The sequence below is a fragment of the Capra hircus genome, chromosome 5, assembly GCF_001704415.2.
Source record: "Capra hircus breed San Clemente chromosome 5, ASM170441v1, whole genome shotgun sequence".
Lineage (NCBI taxonomy): Eukaryota > Metazoa > Chordata > Mammalia > Artiodactyla > Bovidae > Capra > Capra hircus.
In genome coordinates, this window is record NC_030812.1 from 106,725,877 (window position 1) to 106,751,927 (window position 26,051).

The 26,051-nt window shown below is 41.6% G+C and overlaps 1 protein-coding gene across 13 annotated transcripts in view; it reads left to right on the top strand.

The window, feature by feature from the left end:
* The window catches only part of ERC1 (ELKS/RAB6-interacting/CAST family member 1), a 271,289-nt gene that overhangs the window by 20,195 nt on the left and 225,043 nt on the right, over nucleotides 1–26,051 (top strand). For all 13 annotated transcript variants that reach the window (XM_018048685.1, XM_018048680.1, XM_018048683.1 and 10 more), the window contains one exon: nucleotides 1,749–2,572. In XM_018048685.1, the coding sequence (XP_017904174.1) occupies nucleotides 1,904–2,572 (669 nt within the window). In that variant the 5' untranslated portion in view covers nucleotides 1,749–1,903. Of the gene's footprint in view, nucleotides 1–1,748; nucleotides 2,573–26,051 lie in introns of those variants that run through there.

The following is a 26,051-nucleotide window of genomic DNA, read 5'->3' on the forward strand; positions in this document are numbered from 1 at the left end:
TTTCCCCCCAACCTCAGAATTTCTCCTTGCCTCTAACCACTGATGTTCAGATTTGGCATTTCACATGTAGGAATTCTTTATATATTTTGTATATAAATCTGGACTGTAGCCCACCAGGCTCCTCTGTCCATGGGATTTTCCAGGCAATAGTCCTGGAGTGGATTGCCATTTCCTTCTCCAGGGGATCTTCCCAACCCAGGGATTGAACCCGCGTCTCCTGCATTGTAGACAGACGCTTTACCATCTGCGCCACCAGGGAAGTCTATACAAATTTTTATACATATGTTAGATATTTTTTCACAAAGAGTTTGGGTTTTCTTTTCATTTTTGGTATACTTTGTCATTTTGACATAATTGAGTATATTCGTTGTTTTTCTTTATGTATTTTTGCCTTTTGTTTCTTAATTAAGAAGTCCTACCATTGCTCAAATTCACAGGGATATTCCTTGTGTAAGTTTTCTTACACAGTAAGGTTTCTTCTAGTACTTTCAATAGTTTAAAATTTTATATCTTTAATGTACGTAGAATTTATTTCTCTGTACTGTGTGAAGTAAAATGTAACTTATTTTTTTCTCAGGCACCAGTTGTTCAGACGCCATTTATTGAATGATTTATCCTTTCCTTACTGTTTTGAAATGTTACTTTTAGCATGTGCTATACTCTCATGTATAATTTAGATCCTCTTCTTGGGCCAGTTCTGTACAGTTTTAATCACTATAGCTTTAAAAGGCTTTGAGCCTTATGAGAAATCCCAGGGTTCAGATGTGGTTTTGGAGTCCAGGTTGTTTCTCCACAGTGTCCAGTGGGCGTTATGCAGTGTCCTGTAATTGTGCATGTCGCTTTCTCAGTGAAGTGTATGAATAATTACACTAGGTGAGGTACTTATAAGTGATAAGTGACCTCATATAAGATCATGCCAGATGTTGCTGCTAAATAGTTAAAGAGGGGGAAAAAAGACTTATTTTCAGAGTTTAAAAAACTGCTGCGTTGTAAATAAAGGATCATGGACCTATAGTGTATCGATATCTTGCTATTTAGGGGACATCTTCCTTTGTTTTTCTGTTTCAGATTGTTTTGGTGGTGGTTGTGCCTTTCTCTCCCATTTGAATTATAGAGTTAGTTTGTCAGGTTATGTGAGGAGTCTTGTAGGGATTTTCATTGACATGTGGAGGAGCTGGAGAAGAAACGACACCTCGACAGTGTGTGTCTTCTCGTCTGTGAACATGGATAACTTTCCTTTTGTTCAGGAAAGTTTTAGAGTTTTTCCAAAATTTTCTTGCACATTTTTGTTAGATTTATGTCAGAGCATTTTTATGGTTTTGCTGCTATTGTGAATGGAATTGAAAACCTGTGTTTTCTAACTTTTATTGCTAATGGGCTGTGAAGTGCCCATATTTATATGCTGGTCTGTGCGTAAGGGGTTTGTTGGGTCCTGTCTTTGTCAGTTGATGACCTTGGATTTTCCAGTTAGAAAATGATATGTTGAAACATTGAGTTGTATCTTCTTCTTGCCAGTCTTTATGCCCCTTATTTCTTTTTTCCATTTGCTTGGTGTGGTTTCGGTGTTCCGTTCTGAGATGTGTTGGATGTTTTAAGAGTGAGCTTGCTGAGAAGTAAGTTGTGCTGTGAACAAATGCACCAGTCAGCAGATGATGAAAGGGGAAATCCTCAAGTGGGGCCAGTGAAAGTGTCTGCGAGGGGAGATGTTTCCTCCTGCAAGAGCTAACGTGGAGTACTTTCCATTACAGATAATGGCATGAGCTGTTTCTTCTGGTTGGACAGCGAGGGCCTGATACTTCTGATGAGCCTTAAGCCGACTTAGAGCCATAGCACAGCCTCCCAGAGTTCCGTGTTTTGCTTTCTGCTGCATACCTTTCCCGGCTCCTGAACCCATCTTGCAGCCATGTATGGAAGTGCCCGCTCAGTGGGGAAGGTGGAACCGAGCGCCCAGAGCCCAGGGCGGTCCCCTCGACTTCCACGTTCTCCTCGCCTGGGTCATCGGCGAACTAACAGCACCGGAGGGAGTTCTGGAAGCAGCGTTGGAGGTGGCGGTGGGAAGACCCTCTCCATGGAGAACATCCAGTCCCTCAATGCTGCTTATGCCACTTCCGGCCCCATGTACCTAAGTGACCACGAGAACATGGGTTCAGAGACACCCAAGAGCACCATGACCCTCGGCCGATCCGGTGGCCGTCTGCCTTACGGCGTGCGGATGACCGCTATGGGCAGTAGCCCCAACATAGCGAGCAGTGGGGTCGCCAGCGACACCATAGCGTTTGGGGAGCACCACCTGCCTCCAGTGAGCATGGCCTCCACCGTTCCTCACTCCCTCCGTCAGGCCAGAGATAACACCATCATGGATCTGCAGACACAGCTCAAGGAGGTGCTGAGGGAAAACGACCTCTTACGGAAGGACGTGGAGGTCAAGGAGAGCAAGTTAAGTTCCTCGATGAACAGTATCAAGACCTTCTGGAGCCCGGAGCTGAAGAAGGAGCGAGCCCTGAGGAAGGATGAAGCTTCCAAAATCACCGTCTGGAAGGAGCAGTACAGAGTAGTGCAGGAGGAGAACCAGGTTAGTTCCCGTGTGTTCTGGTATGAATGAATCAGTTAATGCAGATGAGACGATTTTTCTCTTCTGGGTTCGTTTCTTTCCGTTTTCCCTGTTTCTCTTAGTGCTATATTTTGCGCCCCCATTTCTTGGCCTTTTCCAGTTTGGCGCTGTGCCTTAATTTTTTTCTGGTCACCGTGTCTGCTTGCTCATCGTTCTTTCCCATTTTGCTTCTCTTTCTCTTCCTGTCTTTCCTTTCAGCACACGTTTTCTCTTTTCTGTTCTTGGGAGAAAGTACTTTTGCCACATGCTGTAAGACTTGCCGTGTGTGTGTGCTTATCACTCAGTCGTGTCTGACTCTTCGTGACCCTGTGAGTCTGCCAGGCTCCTCTGTGCATGGGGCTTCTCTAGGCCAGAATACTGGAGTGGGTTGCCATGCCCTCTTCCAGGGGATCTCCCCTACCCAGGGATCAAACCCAGGTCTCCGTATGGCAGGTGGATTCTTGACCATCTGAGCCACCAGGGTAGCCCAAGAATACTGGAGTGTGTAGCCTATCCCTTCTGCAGGGGATATCCTGACCCAAGAATCAAACTGGGGTCTCCTGCATTGTTGGTGGATTCTTTACCAGTTGAGCTACCAGGAAAGGCTAAGATTTATCATAGCAGTTTTTTTTAAGTGAAAGTGAAAGTCGCTCAGTGTGTCCGACTGTTTGTGACCCTATGGACTATATAGTCCATGGAATTCTCCAGGCCAGAATAGCTGTTCTCTTCTCCAGGGGATCTTTCCAACCCAGGTCTCCCCCATTGCAGGTGGATTCTTTACCAGCTGAGCCACAAAAAGTCAACCTTAATAAAACCACCACAAGGCAAATCTGTGTTGACAGTACCAGAGGATGGAAATTAATTTAAAAAGTTGATGATGTAAATATTTATTAAGTACCAACAAGGAGTAGCAGTTCTTTCTGTTGACATTTATAAGAAAGTTTAACTTCTGAGTCTTTTTTAAAGAAAAATTCTTTAACTGGTCAAATTTGAGGATTTTAGGTGGAAGAAAGTCAGCTTGGTATGATTAGTTATGTATGAGATATAAATTAGACTTTGGTAGAAGTTGAATGTTAAATTGATATTATTGAACTTGAGTTAACTAGCCATCAATATACCCTTCTGTTGGTGCTGAAAATATGCCCATCACCAAGATGGTTTTATCATCAACCAACCTGAAAAAGTCCATATTTACGAGGAAAAAAATTATCGGCTTACTTCTTTATTTTCAAATAATTCAGGCAGCTAATTATGCCTGTATTTAAAAGCTGTGTGGATAAAAAGCAAATGACAGTAACCTTTCTAATTATCAAGCTACATTCAAAGGCAAAATATTCGAATCTTTCGAAATGACTATGGTGGGAACTTGGCACTTGAGTCCAGTGGACGTGAAACAGTCCACAGGGTTTGGGTGCCAAAAATACCATATGCGCTGAAGGAGGGTGAACACTGCCTTATCTGGATTCCGCCCCTTGCCCTAATTAAACACCCGTGTTGGCAGGAACAGATTCTTCCTGCACCCACTGTAATTACCACACAATCCTAAAATTGTATAACTTTGCTCCAAAAAACGAAGGGTGCAATTTTAAAGTAAAGTGAAACACAGCAGTGAGATATAGAGAATTGAGAATGCTAATGAATAGATTACAGTGAGCCAGTCTGGGCCCTAATTAAACTCTGCATTCATCACACCCTCTGCAGCCCTCAGAGGCTGGAGATTTCCACTTTACAAAGAAGATTGGTTTAATAGGATTTACAGTAATTAAACAAATTTCCCCATTTCAGTTTGAGATTGGGGATTTAGATACTTTCTCGATGTTTGATCTGATTGGACCATAGAGATCTTGGTCTAGAATTCTAGCCAATGAAAAAAGCACATTTGTTTAGAATAGCCTGATGTGTACAGTTCATTATTATGAAGTCCTTTTAGAAGATTGTTTCAAAATGAATATCCGGTTGTTTTTATGTTTCATACTCCTCTTGTTACTCAACTGTCAAGTACTGGTGATTGGAGAAATGGAACAATATATATTTTCACAGGAAAGGTCTTTTCTTTTCCTTAAGTTGGGAGTGAGGAAGGGTTTTGGTGTATTTATTTGCTGGAGAATAAAATAAAAATCCAGCTGTGAGCTTGGTTGAACTACAAAACTAAGGCTGTGGATGATTTATAATTTTGTTCTAATCAGTATCTAATAAGATATTGTCATACTCCTTTTTTGCTTATAATGCCTTCCTTGTAATATTCCTACATGTTGAGTTGAGTTGGAAGCTTATTTTAAAAATAATTGTTTTAAATCACTTTCATTGGCATTTTGTGTGATCAGAGTAATTTTTTAAAAATCACAATGTAGCAGGTGAGTTTAATGTTTTGTTCTATGTGTTTTGTTTTTTTTTTGCTTTTGGAGTTTGATTTTATTTGTGTAGACAGCAAGAGAGACTTACTATCTATAAATCTTTGCTTTGTCATTTGTTCTCACTCCTTGGACCCTGGTGACTATTAGCATTTTAATAATTTTAGGTTCTGCCTTGATTTGTCACATGGGGAAAGCCAGTATTTGAATTTAAATCAGTATTTCCATAAGGTTGCTAATTGTTTCCCTATCATTTAAAGTCTGATTTGAAAATATGGGATCTCTGTCTTGGACTGTTTGTTTAACTTTTCTTTCTGCTCATCCTGTTGTAACATAGAGATGAATTATGAATGATTTTTTCAGAGTACTGTGGATAAATCTGTATTACAGTCTATTTTTTCAGATAGATTTGATCTTTTCTGGTGTTGCAGAAATGAGATGTATTAGAGGCACTGTGTGAGATGCCCTGAGAAAATTAAATGTAAGATAGATATGCTCCTTTTGGGAAATTAACAATCCTTTTGGGAAGCAGAATTTGTCCAGCTTATAGAAATAGAAGCTACCCGTCCACTGGGCTTTGTCTTGTGCAGAGGTACATGAATGAGATGGCAAATTGGTTTCTTGTAGAGCTGGTAAATTTGCTTACCTGGGATGTAGTGGAGTGTTATGAAAAACGATCCAGTGAATCTAATTAAAAAAAAAAAGGTATGTATAAATGCCGATAAGGCTTATCTGTGAGGAAGTAGAATTTGCTGGAGGACTGCAGTCTCTCTTTCCCCTTCTCCCTTATAGTTCACAGTGCAGTGCCATGTGGGATTTGGTCTCAGTGATGGAATTGGTTTTATGTGTCTGCTTATTTACACAGTCTTTGCAGGTGGGAGCTTAAATATGAGTTGGGAAATCCGTTTTTTATTCTTTTGTGCCAAAGAAACCAGAAAATGCGCTTAGTACACCGAGTTGTTTTAGTTACACTGCTGTTGATCAAGGGAGGTCATAGTTCCATTTTCCTTTGATATCATGTCACGGGTGCTCTGTAAGAGTCTTGGAGAGGCCCAGAGACCCTGCTTTCTAACAAGTGACTGGGTGGGGGGACTCTAAATAAGAGACTTGTGACATTTTACTTAAGCTCTGTGTTTTCAACAGGCAGCTGTGAGGAAGGAAGTTCCCCCCCCCCCTTTCTTTTTTTTTGGGAAATTTGTTTTGGAAGGCCAGTACTGGAAAAATGAGTGCAAATATGAAGGTTTTAGGTTCTGGCTGCATGGAGGAATATATTTTCTCACAGAGCTATATCCATCTGATGGACGAGTCAGCTTCACAGAACGGTGCTTGACCGCCACTGGACCTGGTTCCTGGGAGGTCAGATTGCTGCTGACAGTGGTGTAGGTGCCCTGGGTCTTTGAGCTCCGTAGGATGACTGCAGGGACTTCACTGGGAGTGAGATGGAGAGCCCCTCTCCTCCTGCCCTCCTCTGTTGCCGCTCCCTGCATCGCTCCGTCCCTCTCTCCCTCCCTCTCTCCCTTTGTGACAACTTTATTGAGGTAAAATTTAATTGATCCTTTAAAATTGATCCTTTAGAAGGATCCTAAAAAGATCCTTCTTTCTTAATATGACTTATTTAGAGAAGAATTTGAGGAAAGGAACAGAAAGTTGCCCTAGGGAGAGAGGGAGGAAAGTTGCCCTAGAACATAACCAAAAAATTATTTAGGAGCAGCCTTCATTGCTGATCAGCAGAGAGGGCTGCAGGCAGGCAGGCATGCAGGAAGGGAGACCAAGTGAGTTTGCGGCAGAAAGCCTGGAGTTATGTGGGTTATAGGACTGGAGAAGAAGGTGCACATCCATGAGACAGATGTTTTCAAAGAAATCTTTGAATATAGATAATGAGGCGAGAGAGGACTCTTTTGAGAGTCCCTTGGACTGCAAGGAGATCAAACCAGTCAATCCTAAAGGAAATCAACCCTGAACATTCATTGAAGAACTGATGCTGAAGCTCCAATCCTTTGGCCACTTAATGCAACGAGCCAACTCCTTGGAAAAAACCCTGATGCTGGGAAAGATTGAGGGCAAGAGGAGAAGGAGGCAACAGAGGATGAGATGGTTGGGTGGCATCACTCACTCAGTGGATATGAGTTTGAGCAAGCTCCAGGAGATGGTGAAGGGGACAGGGAAGCCTGACGTGCTGCGTTCAGTCCATGGAGTCACAAAGTCAGACAGAGCTTAGCAACCAAACAACAACAACAATGGTGATGACTTTTGATTGAAACTGTGATTTTTAAATTTGTTCACTCTGTGGGAGCTTTTTAATATCCATAACCCTAAATAAAGGAGGACTTAACGTCTTTAAGAATCACTGCATACTTTAAAAACGGTCTTGTGAGCGGTGCTTGCACATTATAATTTGTTGCTCAGAAAAAGAGAGCAGATCATCAAGAATTCCTTGACAGTGACAATCTATATTCCTATTGCTTAACTCTTAGAAGGCAGTGTAAAATTCTGGAAGAGACAGAGCTCAAGTTTAAAGACTAAGAGTATTGCCAGGCAATGCATATGAAGCCATTCTCACGGAGACAGTTGTGTAACTTTCTGTTTCGTACATTGTGTTTGAGGCATACCCATTGAGCTTAAGATGAGGAACTGTTGTCGAGTACAGAGCCCAGGATATGTGCTTTCTCTGCTGAAGTTCCATGGTGTATCTGTAGGCCTGTTGTTTTGTATGTTTCCTCTTGACTTGGTTTTTAAATTCTCTGAATGGTAAAAAAGAGAAAATACATACTTTTATTTTCTGATACTGCCAGCATAAGATACGACAAGAGGTTGTTGCCCACCAGTTTATCACACACACTTCGCATAAGGTTAATCTCTTAAGTTTTCCTCCATGCTGTCAAGTTTTGTGATCAAGAACTTCATCTTTTGTTTCATAGCATCTTGAAAGCGTAACTGAAGGAAATGGTTTTTCAAGTTAAGGTTCTTCGTTATTTATGTTGCGTTCTTCTGTGTTTTGTAAAATCCAGGAAGAGATATGTGTCTGTAACTCAGGTATACTCATTGTTAAAAAATATCAATTATGGTACGTTGTAGTCGCTCTGTTTGAGGCAAAGAGTTTTGGACAGTTATTTATATATGTGTTATTCTCTGTGCACCAATATCATTCCTGTTGTTGATCTGAGATAGTGGTAATAAAATGAAAGCAAAATTGCTTTGATTAGCTGTTCACAGATAAATCTTTGTTTAAGCATAGTATTTAAAATTTTTTATTACACAGTTGCACTGTTTACATTATCAATATCCTATAGTAGTCACTCTATTTCAAAGGACAGCATTCTTTGGGAGCTATGTGAAAACTGGTGTAAGATTTAAAATCTACTGAGAAGGTAGAAAAACATGTTCAGAAAATGTTCCCAGTTTCGATTCTCTTTTGTAGATTTGATAATCTGAGTAATTAGTAATGTATTCTTGCCACATGGCTCATCATGGGCACAGGAGCTTAGAATAGGTGCCAAATTCCTAGGACAGAGCATACTTTAACAAGCTCCAATCTTTCCTGTCTTGTAATTTCATGAAGTGTATTTCTTATTTCTCTGTGAAAACGTGCTGCCCATGGTAAAGGGCATTTTCAAGAAATGAGGCAGGCAGAAGATAGTCTATTTAAGTTGTACTGGATGAATTCCTGAATTTCTTTGGGCGTTTTTGGTGATAGGTGCTTGTTTTCAAGAATAGCACGTTGGTTCTCAGTTGTTCGAAAGTCATGCCTCCAGCATGGTTTGGAGGCAGAAGGCATTTTTAGATTTAGGGTAGAGAGGGCCCAGGATTGCTAGGTACCCTGCGATGCTTAGGGCAGTCCTGCTCTGAAAAATCCTCCCTCATTCCAGGTGGTTGTCAAACATCTCACCCAGAAATGTGTGTAGATGAGAAATCTGTTTTTAATGACCTGAACCCATTTCTAACTACATAAGTGTGCGTAAATGCATTAGCATCTTTGGAATAACTTCAGTATACACTGAACTTTCCAGCATTGGAGCTACTGTGTAAGTTGATGGCAGATAGTACTTTTTTTTTTTCTTTTACAGTAAATGTAATGTTTGCTGTTAATTTAAAAAAAAATATTTTTACTGTACTTTGTTTTGTTTGGAACTTAACGTAGAATTTTTATCATTTTAGAAAGTGACTTCAGCATTGCATTGTTGACCAGGACGTCCACCAGACAGTCTCTCTCTGCGTGTGCCCTTGTCTTTTGGTGTGGCCATGTCTTAGCATTTCACCTGTTAACGTACATGTTTGTTTCTTAGAAAACTTTTCTCTTTCACAGAGCATTATATTAATTTTTTGGGTTGCCTGTGAGAGTAGGCTTATTATCTATGAATTTTACTTTGAGATAATAAAGGACACATTACAAAATGTTTGTTAGGAGAAGGGGGATGGGTGGCATTGGGTCTGATGAGCTTGAGACTCACTGGTGTAGTGGATAGGACACCTGTTCTAGAAAAGGAGACTTCTGCTCTCATTTCTGTCCTGGCTCTGCCAGTCAGTAAACTAGCTGTGCGACCGTGGGTACATTGTGTAAATTTTTTGGGCCCATTTTCTCATCTGTAATCCCCGGAGGGTTGGACAAGGTGGTCTCTAGGGATTCTTTCTTTCTTGTGCAGTTATCTGATTTGTTTTGACCAGTTTTCCTAACGGAATTCTCTTGAAAAGTCTCTTCATTTTGATTTTAATGCCCTAGTTCGAGATTGACTCACATAACTGAGTTAGGCTTTTCTGGGAAAGAGAAGTGCTTGACAATCGATCTCCTTTTCAAGGTAGGCAGCTTGAAACCAGTGCTTGCATATAAAGTGCAACGAGCTTTCATGGAGTTTAATGAGTTGTCACAGGGAGAAAATGCTTTTATGATTGTTGTGATAATGAAATGAGATTAAAGGAGATGCTATGTATAAAATCATGGATAAGGCTAAATGGCACAGTAGGTATTTGTTGTTGACCTGCTAAGTTGTGTCTGACTCTTTGTGATCCCACGGACTGTAGCCCGCCAGGCTCCTCTATCCATGGGATTCTCCAGGTAAGATAACTGGAGTGAGTTGCCATTTCCTCCTCCAGGGGATCTTCCCATCCCAGGGGTCGAACCCGCATCTCTTCCTTGGCAGGCAGATTCTTTACCACTGAGCCACCTGGGAAACCCCATAATAGGTATACAGAGCAATCAATGTTACTTAGAATCAAGTCAAATATTTCTTAACTTCAGAGACTACTGTAGAACATTTTTTGAAGTATGACATGCATCTTACAGTCTGCTGCAAAGAGGGAAGCAGTAGCCTGGGACCTGAACAGTGTTGCTAGAAAGTGGGTCACAATAGATAAGAAGTCTCCTTTGGATAACTAATCACTACCAGTGTAACCTTAATATTCCTGAAGGAGTTACCAGGAACGCTGAATAGGGTAATTAGCTCTCAGGATTTTCAGTTACAGTCTTATCCATTATTTAAGATTTTTATTTCCACAGTGACTCATCCGTGAATTATAGAGTGCTTTCCCAAAAGGAATGTAATATTGCTGGAAATAATTTTTTTTACCACTCTATTTTCTCTCTGTGGTAAGGAGTTTCTGGCTGGTTAGTTGGACCTAAAACCCTCTGTAAATAATTTAAACTATGTGCCTTTGTATGAAGAAGACTTAACCTTTATGAAACGATGGAGAATTCTTGAGAATGGGCGACATAGAATGTTTACATTTACTCATCGTGTGTATTTAAAACTATTTCTGTCCTGTCTCCTTTTTTTTCCAGCTGAAATTTTTATATAACTATGTCACAAAAAAGTGCTCTTTGCTTACATTATCTCTGTTGTTACTTCACTGACATAAAAAATGTCACCTTGCGTCTGATGTTCTCTTTGGTTTCTGTGTGTCATCTGTTGTACCTTTAAAAGTAGTGTAGTAGTTCTGTCAGGAAAACGAAGCCTTACAGACACTGCTGTCAAACACATCTCTGAGTACTTCTAGAAGCCTGGTGAACATGTTAATAATAACTGCTTTTATGGAGCATTTGGGCTTCCCTGGTGGCTCAGCTGTAAAGAATCCGCCTGCTAATGCAGGAGATGAGGGTTCAGTCCCTGGGTTGGGAAGATCCTCTGGAGGAGGAAATGGCAACCCATTCCACTATTCTTGCCGGGGAAATCCCGTGGACAGAGGAGCCTGGCGGGCTGTATAGTTCACGGCTTGGCAAAAGAGTTGGAGATGACTTAGCAACTAAACAAATAGAGCATTTACAAATACCATACTAGCTTCTTTTGTATGTTATTTCTAATTCTAACAGCCCTCCTGTAGGGAAGTGGTACTGTCCTCACTGATAGGTGAGGAAACTAAAAATCAGGAGGGTACTCTGTTCACATCTCACATCTGGGAAGTGACACAGCTTCATCTCCCTGGTTACAAAGCCCAGTAAAATGCCATGGTGGCATTTTCAACTAAGAACAGCTGGGTGGAATGCAAATACTCATTTAAAATATTTATTGAAAAATTAACGTGTGCAGTCATTAAGCGTGAAAGTAAAAGTGTTAGTTGCTTTGTCATGTCCGACTCTTTGAGACTGCGTAGACTGTAGCCCACCAGGCTCCTCTGTCCCTAGAATTCTCCAGGCAGGGATGCTGGAGTGAGTTGCCATTTCCTACTCCAGGGGATTTTCCTGACCAAGGGATCGAATCTGGGTCTCCCACACTGCAGGCAGACTCTCTTGTGTTTGAGCCCACGAGGGAAGCCCATTATGTGTGAAAAACTACATTAAAATTCCTGTCTGTTTTAGTTAGAGGAGGAAATACAAGAATGGATGTTAGCGGAGGATCCCAAGGCTTCTGGGAAGGAGTTAACATTAAGAGAAGGGACTGAGGAGAGAGACACAGGTGGCCAGCTTAGCAGATGCTGAAGATTGACTTGATTAGCTTACATATCAGCAGGTGCCGGTGATACCGATCACTACTCTTGTTTCAACTAGGCAGAAAGCTTTAGGTGAACAGTTCCTGGACTTGGGTCTCACACACCAGTAAAATAAGAAATGAACAACAGCTACCCTCCCTGCAAAAAAGCAAGAAGGGGGCAGACTTGGCATGGGATTGTCAAATAAAGACAGTTAAAAAAACTTAAGTAACCCCACACTCTTAGCATCATTTTATAAGATGAAAAACACTGTGACACCAAAGGAGTTGAAATTGCATCATCACAGAGTAGAGGACAGTCCTCCCCAGGAAAATACAGCTTTTAAGTTTACCGTGATGACTTTATTAAGGATTGGTGGAAACCTGGTCATTGATGTGCATTTAAAATGCACTGATTTATACCAGGAGTTTTGTGTCACAGCCTGTGGGCCAAATCCTGCCCACAGGATTCTTATGTCCCCTGCAAGCCAAGAATGGTTTTTACATTTTTAAGTGATTGAAAAAAAAAATCAAAAGTAGAGTGATGTTTTGTGAATGTGAAAAATTACATGAAATCTAAATCTCAGTGTTCATAAACAAGATTGATTGGCGCACAGCTGTGCTTATTTATTTGCCTATTGTCTACGGCTGCTTTCCCACTACAGCGGTGTAGTTGAGTAGTTTTAAACAGAGCCCATGTGCTCCGGTAAACCTGAGGTATTTCATCTCACCACGCACAGGGAACGTTTGCCAACATCTGGTCTACATAGCAGGATAAGTAGTGATAACTCGCAGCCCCTGCCACTCAAAGTAGTAATAGTTGTGTGGTGTTTGCTAAGAAGCAGGCCCTGTTTATGTGCTCTGCCTGGGTTATCATCATAACAATCCTTTGGAGGTAGGTACTGTTATCTGTCTGTCTATCTGTGCCGGTTCTTAGTTGCCGCACCTGACCAGAGGTCGAACCCCAGCACCCTGCTCTGGGAGCTCGAAGTCTTAGCCACTGGACTACCAGAGAAGTCCCTGGTACTGTTATCTTTATTTTACTGATGTGAAAACAGAGGCTTAGAGGGAACACAGAACTTGCCCAAGGTCACACAGCCGTAGAGTGTCAAAGGCAGGATTCAAGCCCAGGTGTGCTCCACGTCTGTGCTCCTCCTTCCTGCTAAACTTGGTGGTCACGAAAAAGAAGCAAACAGCACTTCATGACACTGCACGCATGCTTCACATTTACTTTAATTCTTTCAGGAACAGAGGGAAGTAGCCTTGTGCTGTAGCTGATCCAACGTTATCAGTGAGCAGAATGAAGTCAACAGTGATGGCTTCATTATTCATGAACTTTTTGGTTTGACTCAGTAGATTTTTCCCAGAGGTTTGTTGATTGAAATGGTCTACTTAATTGACATCCTACTTACTGAACTTTTGAGCAAGGGAAGGTCATTTCTGGACCATATTGTCTAATTTTTGGTATAATTAGAATAATTATTAATTTGGAGAGTAACTGTTCTTCACTGTCATAAATATTTATTATTTTGTTTTTGAGAGAAGGTATAACAATGTCAGACTTTATTTTTGGGGGCTCCAAAATCACTGCAGATGGTGACTGCAGCCATGAAATTAAAAGATGCTTACTCCTTGGAAGAAAAGTTATGACCAACCTACATAGCATATTCAAAAGCAGAGACATTACTTTGCCGACTAAGGTCCATCTAGTCAGGGCTATGGTTTTTCCTGTGGTCATGTATAGATGTGAGAGTTGGACTGTGAAGAAGGCTGAGCGCCGAAGAATTGATGCTTTTGAACTGTGGTGTTGGAGAAGACTCTTGAGAGTCCTTTGGACTGCAGGGAGACCCAACCAGTCCATTCTGAAGGAGACCAGCCCTGGGATTTCTTTGAAAGGACTGATGCTAAAGCTGAAACTCCAGTACTTTGGCCACCTCATGGGAAGAGTTGACTCATTGGAAAAGACTCTGATGCTGGGAGGGATTGGGGGCAGGAGGAAAAGGGGACGACAGAGGATGAGATGGCTGGATGGCATCACTGACTCTATGCACATGAGTTTGAGCAAAGTCCGGGAGTTAGTGATGGACAGGGAGGCCTGGCGTGCTGCGATTCATGGGGTTGCAAAGAGTCGGACACGACTGAGCGACTGAACTGAACACTCAAGTGTTGTGATCTGCAGCCTAGACCTCCTGTGTACGAGGTCAATTTTAGTGGGTTTTCAGTCCATAAAGAAGATGGGCCTGATGCTTCAATAAGGTCATTTTTTCAAATCTTTTAAATTGCCCAGTGATACACCTTTTTATAGCTGGTGTCCCCAAGTAGGGATCCTGGTGCAGGGCTTGAGGTGTGAGTGGGGTCTTTGGAGGGGGTTAGGTGGTGGGTGGGCAGTCGTGAAGGTTGATCTTTGACTTGGGGTTGACTTTTACTCTCATATTTGGAAAGTTGCTTTCTTTTTTCATTTTAGGCCAACGTTTATTGGCTAGAACTATAATGCAGATAAAACTGCCAGTCACTTTTATACTGGGGGACATTGAATTTGTTAAAGTGTTGACTTGTTCCTGATGTTTCTCTGTGGATGGTTTCTCTCTACTGTGTTGTTGCTCTTCCTCAGAGCAAGGCAAGAGTTCCAGTGTTGATGGGTTTTCTTCCTCTTAGCCATTCTATACGTAAAGTGAAAGTCGCTCAGTCTTTCTTTCTTTCTCAGTCGTTTCTGACCGTTTGCAACCACAGGGACTATACAGTTCATGGAATTCTCCAGGCCAGAATACTTTGAGCAGGTAGCCTTTCCCTTCTCCAGGGGATCTTCCCAACCCAGGGATAGAACCCAGGTCTCCCGCATTGCAGGCGGATTCTTTCCAGCTGAGCCACCAGGAAAGCCCCAAAATACAGGAATGGGTAGCGTATCCCTTCTCTAGCAGATCTTCCCAACCCAGGAATCAAACCGGGTCTCCTGCATTGCAGGTGGATTCTTTACCAACTGAGCCAAGAGGGGAAGCCCTTATTATTCCATCCATAATTTGACCCTAATCATTTTGAAATCTGTTGCTTATTACACGCGTTAGCTGGAATTAGAATCTAAACCCCAACCCTGCCCAGGTTGAGCTGGCATGTTTGAGTCCTTGAGAGCTGCCACCACCTCTTTTTCTTGTGACAGATGGCTTCCCCTCCTGGTTGTAATCCACTGCTGACTTTTTTTTCAAAGAATGAATGCCATGTGTTCCCCATGTTGGCTGTGATTCTTTTTCCTGCCCACTCCTTGGTTTCAGAGGAACTTGAAATTGGATGTACTTACTGTTGGCATTTATGGCAGGAAGTAGATTCAACTGTGACTCTCTTTGCCAAGTGTTCATTTATTAGAAGCATTGTTGCTTCCTAAAATTAAACATCATTTCTTTGTCCTACCAAGAGTAAAATGAGTTTTATTACTTTTTTTTTAAGAATATGCTTTTCACTTGATGTTGTATAGTAAATATTTTTTTGTGGCCAATTTATTACAAAACAGATTTTAAGATCTAAATTTCACATACTCAAAAGATTTATATGAGTATATGAGACTGCAGTCTGTTTGTCCAGGATATTGAATGACTAGATCTAGTTTTACTGAGTATAAGGAATATAAACATGAAATGGATTTGTATCACAGAGACTCCAAAAACAGTGGAAATTGTTTGTGAGTATAGTATTGAACTTTGAACTTCTATTTAAATACACTTTGTGGTCCATGTGGACAGTCTTGCCTGGTTGTTTTAACCTTCCTGCTCAGTCTCTATTGTCCATTGGTGGGTGTGAATGAAATTGTCTTAGGTACTGGAGAGAATTCTAAGCCTAAATCTGAGCCAGTTTAATTCTGTAAAAATTCTGTTTGTATTTGGAGGTTTGGTGTTTTACTCTAGAAAAACACCTGCCAGGTCAGAGTAAACAATGGAGGGCCTTCCTGACCAAAAGAAGGTTAGATAAATGTAAAACAGATTTGAGCATATTACCCTCAGTGGTGCTGGGATTTGGGATTCTTGTCCTCAGAAGTCCCTGTTCTGTCAATCTCCCGTATTTGGCTGAGTGAATCTCCTTGTGGGTCTCCCTGGTGGCTCAGTGGTAAAGGATCCATCTGCAACACAGGAGACTCAGAATCAGTCCCTGGGTCAGGAAGATCTCCTGGAGGAGGAAGTGGCAACCCACTCCAGTATTCTTTCCTGGGAAATCCCATGGACAGAGGAGCCTGGCGGGCTACAGTCCATGGGGTCGCAAAGATTCAGACACGACTGAGTGGCTAAGCAACAAAGAACCTCATGCAGCAGTGTCAAAACTGTTGCCCACCCATGGGCAGCCTCTAAGTCTGTCTTCTCATCTTGCTACATGAACCCAGCTCAGTGACTCAACCTTGGCTGCATGTCCGCATCACCTGAGAAACTTTAAGTGGGGGGCGGGGGAAGAGATGCCTGGTCTCACCCTCATCTCTGGAGATTGTGGTTTAATTGGGGCTGGGGCCTCCATGTGGGGAGCTCCCCAGGTAGTTCTAATGTGCTGCCAAGGCTAGAACCACTGGCTACTTCTAACAGATAAGAGCTGGTGGGTGATCTGAAACCTCTGTCCTCCGTCTAGTGGGGGAACTTGTTACCAGGCTACGGTACACAGATAGTCAAAAACAATTTCAATTTGAATGGATAGAGAATGTTTATCACTGGAATTTGAGACACAGATATAACCTGGGGGTGATCAGATGATGTTAGTATTTTTCTACATTTTAAAAGCGTTAGCTTCACAGGGTAGCTGGGAGACGTGGGTGAGCAGGAGGAGACAAGAGGTCTGATTGGAGTGGAGCTGCTCAATGCATAGGGCTGTTGTTAAGGAGGATGAGGGGGTGAAAAGAAGAGAGCAAAGTTAGAATGAGCTCTGGCTTCTGTGAGGCTTCGTGATAAAGGGATGAAGTGGGAAGTCAGGATGGGTCTTCAAGTAGAAGCTGCTTCTTCCTCACCCAGCAGGTGTATCTGGGGCTCATCCTTCTGTGAGACCAGGAAGGGGTGGTAGTGAAATGAAAGGAGTGAGAGGGTCCTTTTTACATCAGAAGTTGTTTTCTGCCTGGTCACACAAGGCTCAAATACCTCTTACTAGAGCATTGCTAAGCTTTAGTGAATAAGGATCACCAGGGAGCACTTGATAAAAATGTAAATTTTGGACCAAAGTCCCAAGTTTCTGGTTAGGACTGCTGGGGTATGACTTAGGAATCCATCTTTAACAAGCACCTTGGTTAAGGTTAACAAACTTTTTTTTGTTTTCTTAGCATCTTCACCATGTTTGCCCTATCCCTTGTGTTATTTTTTTAGTTTTTTTTTTTTTAAGTTGGCACACTTTATAAAGTGGAATCTTATTTTAAAATGAAATTCTCACTGCTATACGTGGAAATCATATCACTTGCAAAAAAAAAAAAAACAAAACCCTATAAAAGTAAATGCATAGCTATTTGAAAAAAAAAAAAAGTCAAACGTATATATGGTTGAAGATCATCTTAACTATTATTTTGAGAAATGTGCCCCTGGTGATTCTGATACAGATACTTTCCTCATCATATTTGGAAATACATCAAATAGAGACAAAAAAACGTTTATTTAGACTGAATGGTTTTTCTGCTGACTGTACACTAGAATTGCCTGGGGAGGTTTTAAATACTTTTGGCCAGGTCCCAGCCCCAGAAGATCTGACTTAATTGGCATGGGCTAGGACCTGGGCATCAGCTTTGTTGTTTGTTTTTTCAATAAACAGCAGACACTCTACTTTTCACAGTTCTGGAGGTTGAAAGTTGGAGGTCAGGATGCTGCATGGCAGGGTCGGTTCTGGCAAGGACCCTCTTTGCTTGTCCTCATGTGGTATAAGCAGTGGGCATCAGTATCTTTGAAACACTCTCCCAGGTCATTGTAATATAGATTTTGTGCTGAGAATTTAGAGATTAAAACAGAAGTAGAATGTAAATAGGCTTAAGCATAAATTTATGAGCCCTAAATAAATTTGTCTGGTAGAGTTAGAAGGAAGACGCTGGCCACCTGGGGGTGTGGCAGGAAGGAGGGAAAGAAGGTGAGTTGGTAAGGCACACAGTATTTATCTGTATTTATCCTCAATATCTCCTCTGCCCCAGCCTGCTTCCCTTGTTCTCTGTTCTCGGTGAATGTTAAGGTGTTTTATCTAATCAGATGGTGCTCAGACTTAAGTGTGCATCAGAACTACACAGTTGTTCAGTTGCTAAGTTGTGTCCGATTCTCTGTGACCCCATGGACTGCAGCACCCCAGGCTTCCCTGTCCTTCACCATCTCCCAGAGTTTGCTCAAACTCATGTCTTTTGAGTCAGTGGTGCCATCCAACCATCTCATCCTCTGTTGCCCCTCTCTCCTCCCACCCTCAGTCTTCCCCAGCATCAGGGTCTTTTCCAGTGATTTGGCACTTCTTATCTGGTGGCCAAAGGATTGGAGCTTCAGCTTCAGCATCAGTCCTTCCAGTGAATATTCAGGGTTGATTTCCTTTAGCATTGACTGGTTGAGAGTTTGTTAAAACACAAATTGCTGGGCCCTACCCTCTGGGTTTCTGATTGAATGAACCTGGAGCAGACGATGTCCCAGGTGATGCTCATGCTGCTGGACCAGGCATCACACTTGAAGAAACTGTGAACTAGTCAACTGAGCCGGAAACTGAGAACATTAAACTTAACGTTTGTTTTCTCTGTGTGTGTCCAGAAAACTTGAAAAATAAAAAAACCAGCACAAACCCATGTATACATTATCTAGAATTAGCAGATGTTAATGGTGTGTGGAGAAGGAAATGGCAACCCACTCCAGTGTTCTTGCCTGGAGAATCCCAGGGACGGGGGAGCCTGGTGGGCTGCTGTCTATGGGGTCGCACAGAGTCGGACATGACTAAAGCGACTTAGCAGCAGCAGCAATGGTGTGTAGCGATACATTCCTTATGAATTAGCATTCTCTTTTTGGTTCTTAATAGGCTGCTGTATCTTATTTCACACTTTTCCAGTTTATTTCACAATTTCACCTGATTTCACAACTTTCCAAGGAGTTAAGCATGGCAAGTTCCCTGGGCTTGAGGTCAGTGTTCCTTAGGGTAAACTGTCATAATCAGGAAGAGGTAACTGTGCTCTGTTAATTTGTTCGATCGGTCTTGTAGGCAACAGAGTGAGATAAGGACAGGGGAAAAGTGCAGTCGTAATTATTATGCTCAATCTGAGAAAGACGTAAAAAAGTATCATACATTTAAAAGTGAAATTGTCATATGCGATCATGTTATCCTATTTTACACTTACATAATTTGTTTATTTGAAGGTTCACAGAATGAATAAGCCAAATTTATTCGTATGCCTAGAGACCCGGAAGCAGAAAGAGTAACCTGCTATGTACGGTGGTATAAAAATGTGACAGTTGTGAAAACATAGGAACCCAGAGCCCTGGGTTCTGGGATATACCATTTGTTCAGTTCTGAAACAGTTTGTTCTTCCTTAAATATAACTGGCCTTCTGTGCCAAATAAGGGGAAAAAAAACAAGAGGAAAAAAAATCTCTGAATTCATAATCAGTGCTGTCAACTTAATTCTGGAATAATTAGAATGGTTTTGGTTAGTCTAACCTAACTTTTTTTGTCCTGCTTTAAATAGATGGCTCATTTTGGTAGAGACCTTCCCAGCCAAGTTAGTTATGCTAGATTGAAATAACGCTGTTCTTGATCAGAAGAAGCATTATTGATCACCTCTGTGTGTGTGTTTTCTTTTTTTCATCTTGGAGCTAGTAACAGGATTCCCTGAACTTGCTAGGTTCTATCAGTTTTCCTCACCATTCTTTGAAGTGAGGATTTGCATGTGGCTTTGGAAAATATGGGGTTACTACCTTGAGGAAAAGCTTTGCATAGCTTCAGTTCCTCTTCCTGCTTCCCATCCACCCACTTTTCTGTTGATTCTTTCTGAATATCACATATTTCTTGTAATTATCCTGTGGACACGCTTGTTTCTTTTTACTTTCCACACTCTTAGTGTTTGTTCTTCTTCTTAGAATATTTGTTCCCTCTTGCTGAAAGTCTGTATCCTCCCTCACAGAGTAGACCTTAGGAAAATAACCCTTTATATTTTCCTTTAACAAGGAGGCAAGCTCGTATTTGCAGCTCCCATTCTGAGTATTCGTAGACAGTAGAAGACAAAAATAGAGTCCTTGCAAGTTACAGAGGTGTTTGCTCCAGTTATTACATAGTCTGGGGGATTGGTCTTTTCTCTCTAGAAACCGCTTTTTCTTTCCCCTTGCAAATGAGAGTGTGGTCTTTAAGCTACCCTGCCTTTCTAGGCAGTATTTGCTCTCATTGTGTTTCCAGCAATTTGCTGTGTTTTCTCTAGTGCCCTGGCCTTCTTTCTACATTCAGGAGAAAAGTTATTTTTCTTAAAGAGAGAATTCCCTGTGTTCATGGATAAGAATCTGAAAATTCACAGAGAAAATTATTTAAACGTTACATGCTATAAAAATTCCGTATTCAAAGTTTGAACTGTGCTACTTCTCAGTTCCAGAGGATTAGCCAGACTTAGAACCATCAGGAACTTGCCTTCCCTCGCTGCAGGGGGCTGCTTCCAGGCCATGTGGTTCTCCAGGACCCCGCCACGCCCTGCGCTGTGACAGACATCACAGAGTGCCTGGATTGGCGAGGACTGCATATTGCAAGCCTTTGCCCGTCATTTGTGTGTGACTAGGACTCTCACCTCACACCACCACTCCACCCCCCCTCCACCACCCACCTTTGAAAAAAAATTCTTCTACTCTGTACCTTGCCTGTTTGAGTATTTACTGACTTTAGATTGGTTAAAGTTCAGCATTTACTCAAAGTGAGGGGCAGTGTTAGCGGTCTTTCTCGTGGTGTGTCATTGTGCGTTAGCTGGGTTGGACTCTTTTGTCCACGGGTGACCATGTGGTTTCCTGATGAGAGAAAGGAGGTCCAGCTGCCTCCCCTCTCACAAGATGACCTTTGTTTCTGCGTGTTCTCTGTCCAGCATAGCATTGTCCAGCCAGTCCATCAATAAGTGTTTATTGAGTGTCTACCATGAATGCCCAGTGTAGGCTGGTGCTTTGAGAGTTTTCTTAAGAGGAGGGAGGAGAAGGAAAAACAGTGACAGCATTTGAGGACTCTTAAAAGCATGTTATAAAATAGATGTGCTCTGGGGTTTCATAAAGATGACGTTTTGGAGGGTCCAGAATTCTAGTGTATTTTGGTCTAGACTATTTTTAAGAATTATTCATAAGGATGAGTATTATTTAATGTCAAAGATTTCTTAAAATTAATGTCTATATACGACTGTGAAGAAAGCTGAGTGCCGAAGAATTGATGCTTTTGAACTGTGGCGTTGGAGAAGACTCTTGAGAGTCCCTTGAACTGCAAGGAGATCCAACCAGTCCATTCTAAAGGAGATGAGCCCTGGGTGTTCTTTGGAAGGAATGATGCTAAAGCTGAAACTCCAGTACTTTGGCACCTCATGCGAAGAGTTGACTGATAGGAAAAGACTCTGATGCTGGGAGGGATTGGGGGCAGGAGGAGAAGGGGACGACAGAGGATGAGATGGCTGGATGGCATCACTGACTCGATGGACGTGAGTCTGAGTGACCTCCGGGAGTTGGTGATGGACAGGAAGGCCTGGCGTGCTGCAATTCATGGGGTCGCAAAGAATCGGACACGACTGAGCAACTGAACTGAAGACTTAAAAAAATTAGCATATCAACATATGTAGTGTATGTTCCACAATTTCAGGATTTAAAAATGTTATTGGAATGGAAAACTATTCATAATATATTAGGGAATACAAATGGTATATAGGTATACTATGGTCAGTGTTTTTGAGGCAGTGTAGAGTCATTGTCCAGAGGAGGCAATGGCACCCCACTCCAGCACTCTTGCCTGGAAAATCTCATGGGCAGAGGACCCTTGTGAGCTGCAGTCCATGGGATCGCTAGGAGTTGGACACGACTGAGTGACTTCACTTTCACTTTTCACTTTCATGCATTGGAGAAGGTAATGGCACCCCACTCCAGTGTTCTTGCATAGAGAATCCCAGGGATGGGGGAGCCTGGTGGGCTGCAGTCCATGGGGTCGCTAGGAGTCGGACACGACTGAGCGACTTCACTTTCACTTTTCACTTTCATGCATTGGAGAAGGCAATGGCAACCCACTCCAGTGTTCTTGCCTGGAGAATCCCAGGGACAGGGGAGCCTGCTGGGCTGCCGTCTGTGGGGTCGCACGAGTCGGACACGACTGAAGCGACTCAGCAGCCGCAGAGTCATTGTCACGTAGTATTAAAAGCCCAACACTGTGGGGCCAGACTGCTGGGTGATGTGCCACTTACGATTCACGCGACCTAGGGCAGGTTAATTTTCTTCTCTGTGTTTTGGTTTCCTCATTTATAAAAAGAAAATAGTAATAGTGCATCAGGGGGGAGATATGAGGACTTTATGAATTAAAATACATAGTGCATTTATGTGGTAAGCATTATAATTTTTTCCTTAAAAGGTGAGTTTCATCTTAGGAAAACTGTTTTGAAGGATATTTTCAGTGATTTTCCCAGATGGGGTAGTATGGATTTTTTTTCTTGTCATTTATCTCTAATTCCTTTCTTTTCTTACAGGGGACATGCATGCATTATATAATAGAATAAAAGATAAGGAAGAGTAAGATTTAGTCTGAGCATTTAAGGGAATTGTTACCAGACAAAAGCTAGAATCAGTTGCTAGTAAACTAGTAACTGACGGAGTGATATTGAATGGGCTACAGACCTGTGGCTTTATCCTTCAGTTGTCCACAGTGTGGCTCAGGAAACATGGTAGAAATACAGAGGTGAAAGTCCTGAGGGCTGGCTCTTCTGCTCTCTGTCCACCTTCTCCACAGTGTCTGTGACGGATGTCATACCAAGGTAAAATCTGCAGTGACTGGTTGTTTACAGTAATGTATTCAATTTAAAAAAATTTGTTTGGTCGAGATCTAAGTGTTAGAAATTTACTTAGATCAAACTAGACCTGCCCCTGTGTAACTCACGTGACATTTATCTTCGATTTCTCTTTGGAGCTAGGTGGGATAAATCCGATGTTTCTTCCAGAACAGTGATATAATAGAAAAGGAGTTTATCAAATGGATTTTGAACAGCTCAGAGAATTACTGGTAGGGCTGGAGAATTAGGCTTGAAGCTTAGCTATTACAACATTCTACACGTGCTGATGAGGGACCTCCTACTATTCCTGCTGCTTTACTGAACCTTTCAGGTGATGGCTGATGCCACTTCAGAGCCGAGAATCGACCTCATGATCCCTGAGAAACTTCTCTGTTCCCATCTCCCAGAGCCAGGTTCACGTGTCACCATCTGTATCAGTAAAAACAGAAGTTAGAGCCTCTTGACTCTTGTTACTCGATTCCGCATCAGTCTGTGTGCATATATTCAACTGGCATAGTCTGGGTCCTCTGCCTGGGTCTGGCTGCAAGGGAGTGTGGGGGTTTGAGTCTTTGCTCTTTGATGGGAAGCAGAACTCAAAATGAAGGGATTTTTTCACTTAGAAGATTACGAACACAAACATATGGAAAGATGTTCAGCATTACTAGTCAGTTGTTATTTAGTTGCTGAGCTGTAACTGACTCTTTTGTGACCCAGTGGACTGTAGCCCACCAGGCCCCTCTGTTCATGGGATTTCCCAGGCAAGAATATTGGAGTGGGTTGCCATTTCCTTCTCCGGGGGATCTTTCCTGACCCAGGGACTGAACCTCTGTCTCTTGCTTGGCAGGTGGATTCTTTACCACTGTGCCACCAGGGAAGCCCCATTGGTCATTAGGGAGATGCAAGTCAAAACCCAGTGAGGTACCAATTCACACCCATTAGCGTGGCTATAATAATGATTTTTTAAAAAAGGAAAAGCACTAGTATTGGTGAGGATGTTTAGAAATTGGAACCCTGGTTGCCCTCCTGGTGGGAATGTAAATAAAATGTTTCTGCCACTGTAGAAACCAGTGTGACATTTCCTCCAAAAGTTAAATATAGAGTTACGATATAAGTTTGCAGTTTCACTCCAAAGTATTAATATATACTCAGAAGAACTGAGAACTGGCAAACAGGTACATGTATATGCATGTTTATAGCAGGATAATTCACAAAAATCAGTAACCATAATTCACATATTTATTGTGGATGAATGGATAAATAAAATGGGTACATACAACAGAATATTATTCATAAAAAGAAATTAAGGTCTGATACACACTGTGATGTGGCTGTGGGTGTGCTGTGCTTAGTTGCTCAGTCCTGTCTTGACTCTTTGCGACCCTATGGACTGCAGCCCACCAGGCTCCTCTGTCCATGGGGATTCTCTAGGCAAGAATACTGGAGGGGGTTGCCATGCCCTCCTCCAGGGGATCTTCCCAACCAGGGATCGAACCCAGGTCTCCTGCATTGCAGGCAGGTTCTTTACCAACTGAGCCACCAGGGAAGCCGTCAGTGATGTGGATGTAACTCCAAAATATTCTGTTAAGTGAAAGAAGCCGGATATAAAAGGTCACCTACTATATGACCCCATGTATATGAAATGTCCACAGTAGATTAGTCTGGAGAGAGAGAGCACCAGTTGGTGCTTACCAGGGGCTGGGGAAGGGTGCGGTGGGGAGATAGTACTACTTAGTGGGTAAGGAAGGAATTTTAACGTTGATGTGTTGGAAATATTTTGGAACTAGATAAAGGGGATGGTTGCATAACATTGCAGGTATACTAAATGCCTCAATTATTCACTTTAAAATGGTTAATTTTATGTGATGTGAATTTCATGTGAATAGATTATTTTTTTTTAAGTTTACAAACAGCCATTAATAAGACATGTTCTTACGAAGATGGTAACTGTCATTTGTTGAGTATTTACTAAAGGCTAGAGTATTCACATTATTTATTCTAATCTTTATGGCAGCATTGCAAGATAGGTATTAGGAAAAGAGAAAGAACTATATCATGGGCTTAAAGAATTCTTTAATTTAAGATACTGACTTGAATTACTTTAACCCTACTTTATCAATCAAACTGAAGAGTGAGCTTGAAATAACCAGAGACTGGCCAGTAGGGAGCAGTGTTGTTGTTCCTTACCTGCTATGTTTAGAGCACCTTGAAGTCATAAATTTACACCTGTTGTGTTAATTTGATACTTTGGAAATGGCCAGTTTGAAGCCTCTGATCATGAATATACACTGTTTAAATTCTTTTTTTATCTTCCAGTTTTCAGTATTATAGTTGAAAAGGTTTTTTTAATTTAAAATAAATTATGAAAATTAAAATTTTAGCAAAACTATATGTTGTATTAAATACTTTAGATAGCTGATTTGTTTAAAAGAAACAGTAATTTTTTTTATCTCTGAAAGGAATTTCCGTTTTGATAGTTTATTTTCTTTTTTCCTTTTTTCGCACCCAGTTCTAACTCCTGGTTAAATATACTATTTGCGGGTTTCTCAGATGTCGATATTTTAGACATGAGTGGTCCATTGAGAGCATTATATGAATGAATGCTTGCCTCACTCAGTAGCACTTTGAGTTTAAAAACTGGTGGTCATTTTATGAAAACTTTTTGTAACTTGCAGTAGTTAATCTTTCTTTTTAAGCTGTTAAGTTACAGCTAGTATTTTGAATTACTTTAGCAATGTATATTTGGCATTAGCTAAGCACTGTTAAGACTTCCCTGGTGGCTCAGACAGTAAAGAATCTGCCTGCCATGCAGGAGACCTGAGTTTGATTCCTGGGTCAGGAAGATCCCCTGGAGAACGGAATGGCAACCCATTCCAGTACTCTTGCCTGGAGAATCCCATGGACTGAAGAACTTGGAGGGCTGCAGCCTGTGGGGTCATAAAGAGTCAGACAGGACTTAGTGACTAACATACATATATACAAGCACTTTTAAAATCATAATCCATTATAGAAATGTATATATCATGTAATAAAATATGTATGCCTCAATTATCAAAACATAAGCTTCATGATAAAACATTGGCACTCTCTGTGGGAGATGTACTTAGGTATTTTTAAATTTTATTGTTTTACTGAAAAATATGTAGGTTGTCAACTACCAGATTGATTTTACAGCTCATGATTAATAAAGCAGGTTGAAAAGTCACCAGTGTCTCTGAAATTTTTCTGTAGGAAGTAGTTAGAGTTTGGGGGAGACTCCTCAGAAATCTGTGCGACTTT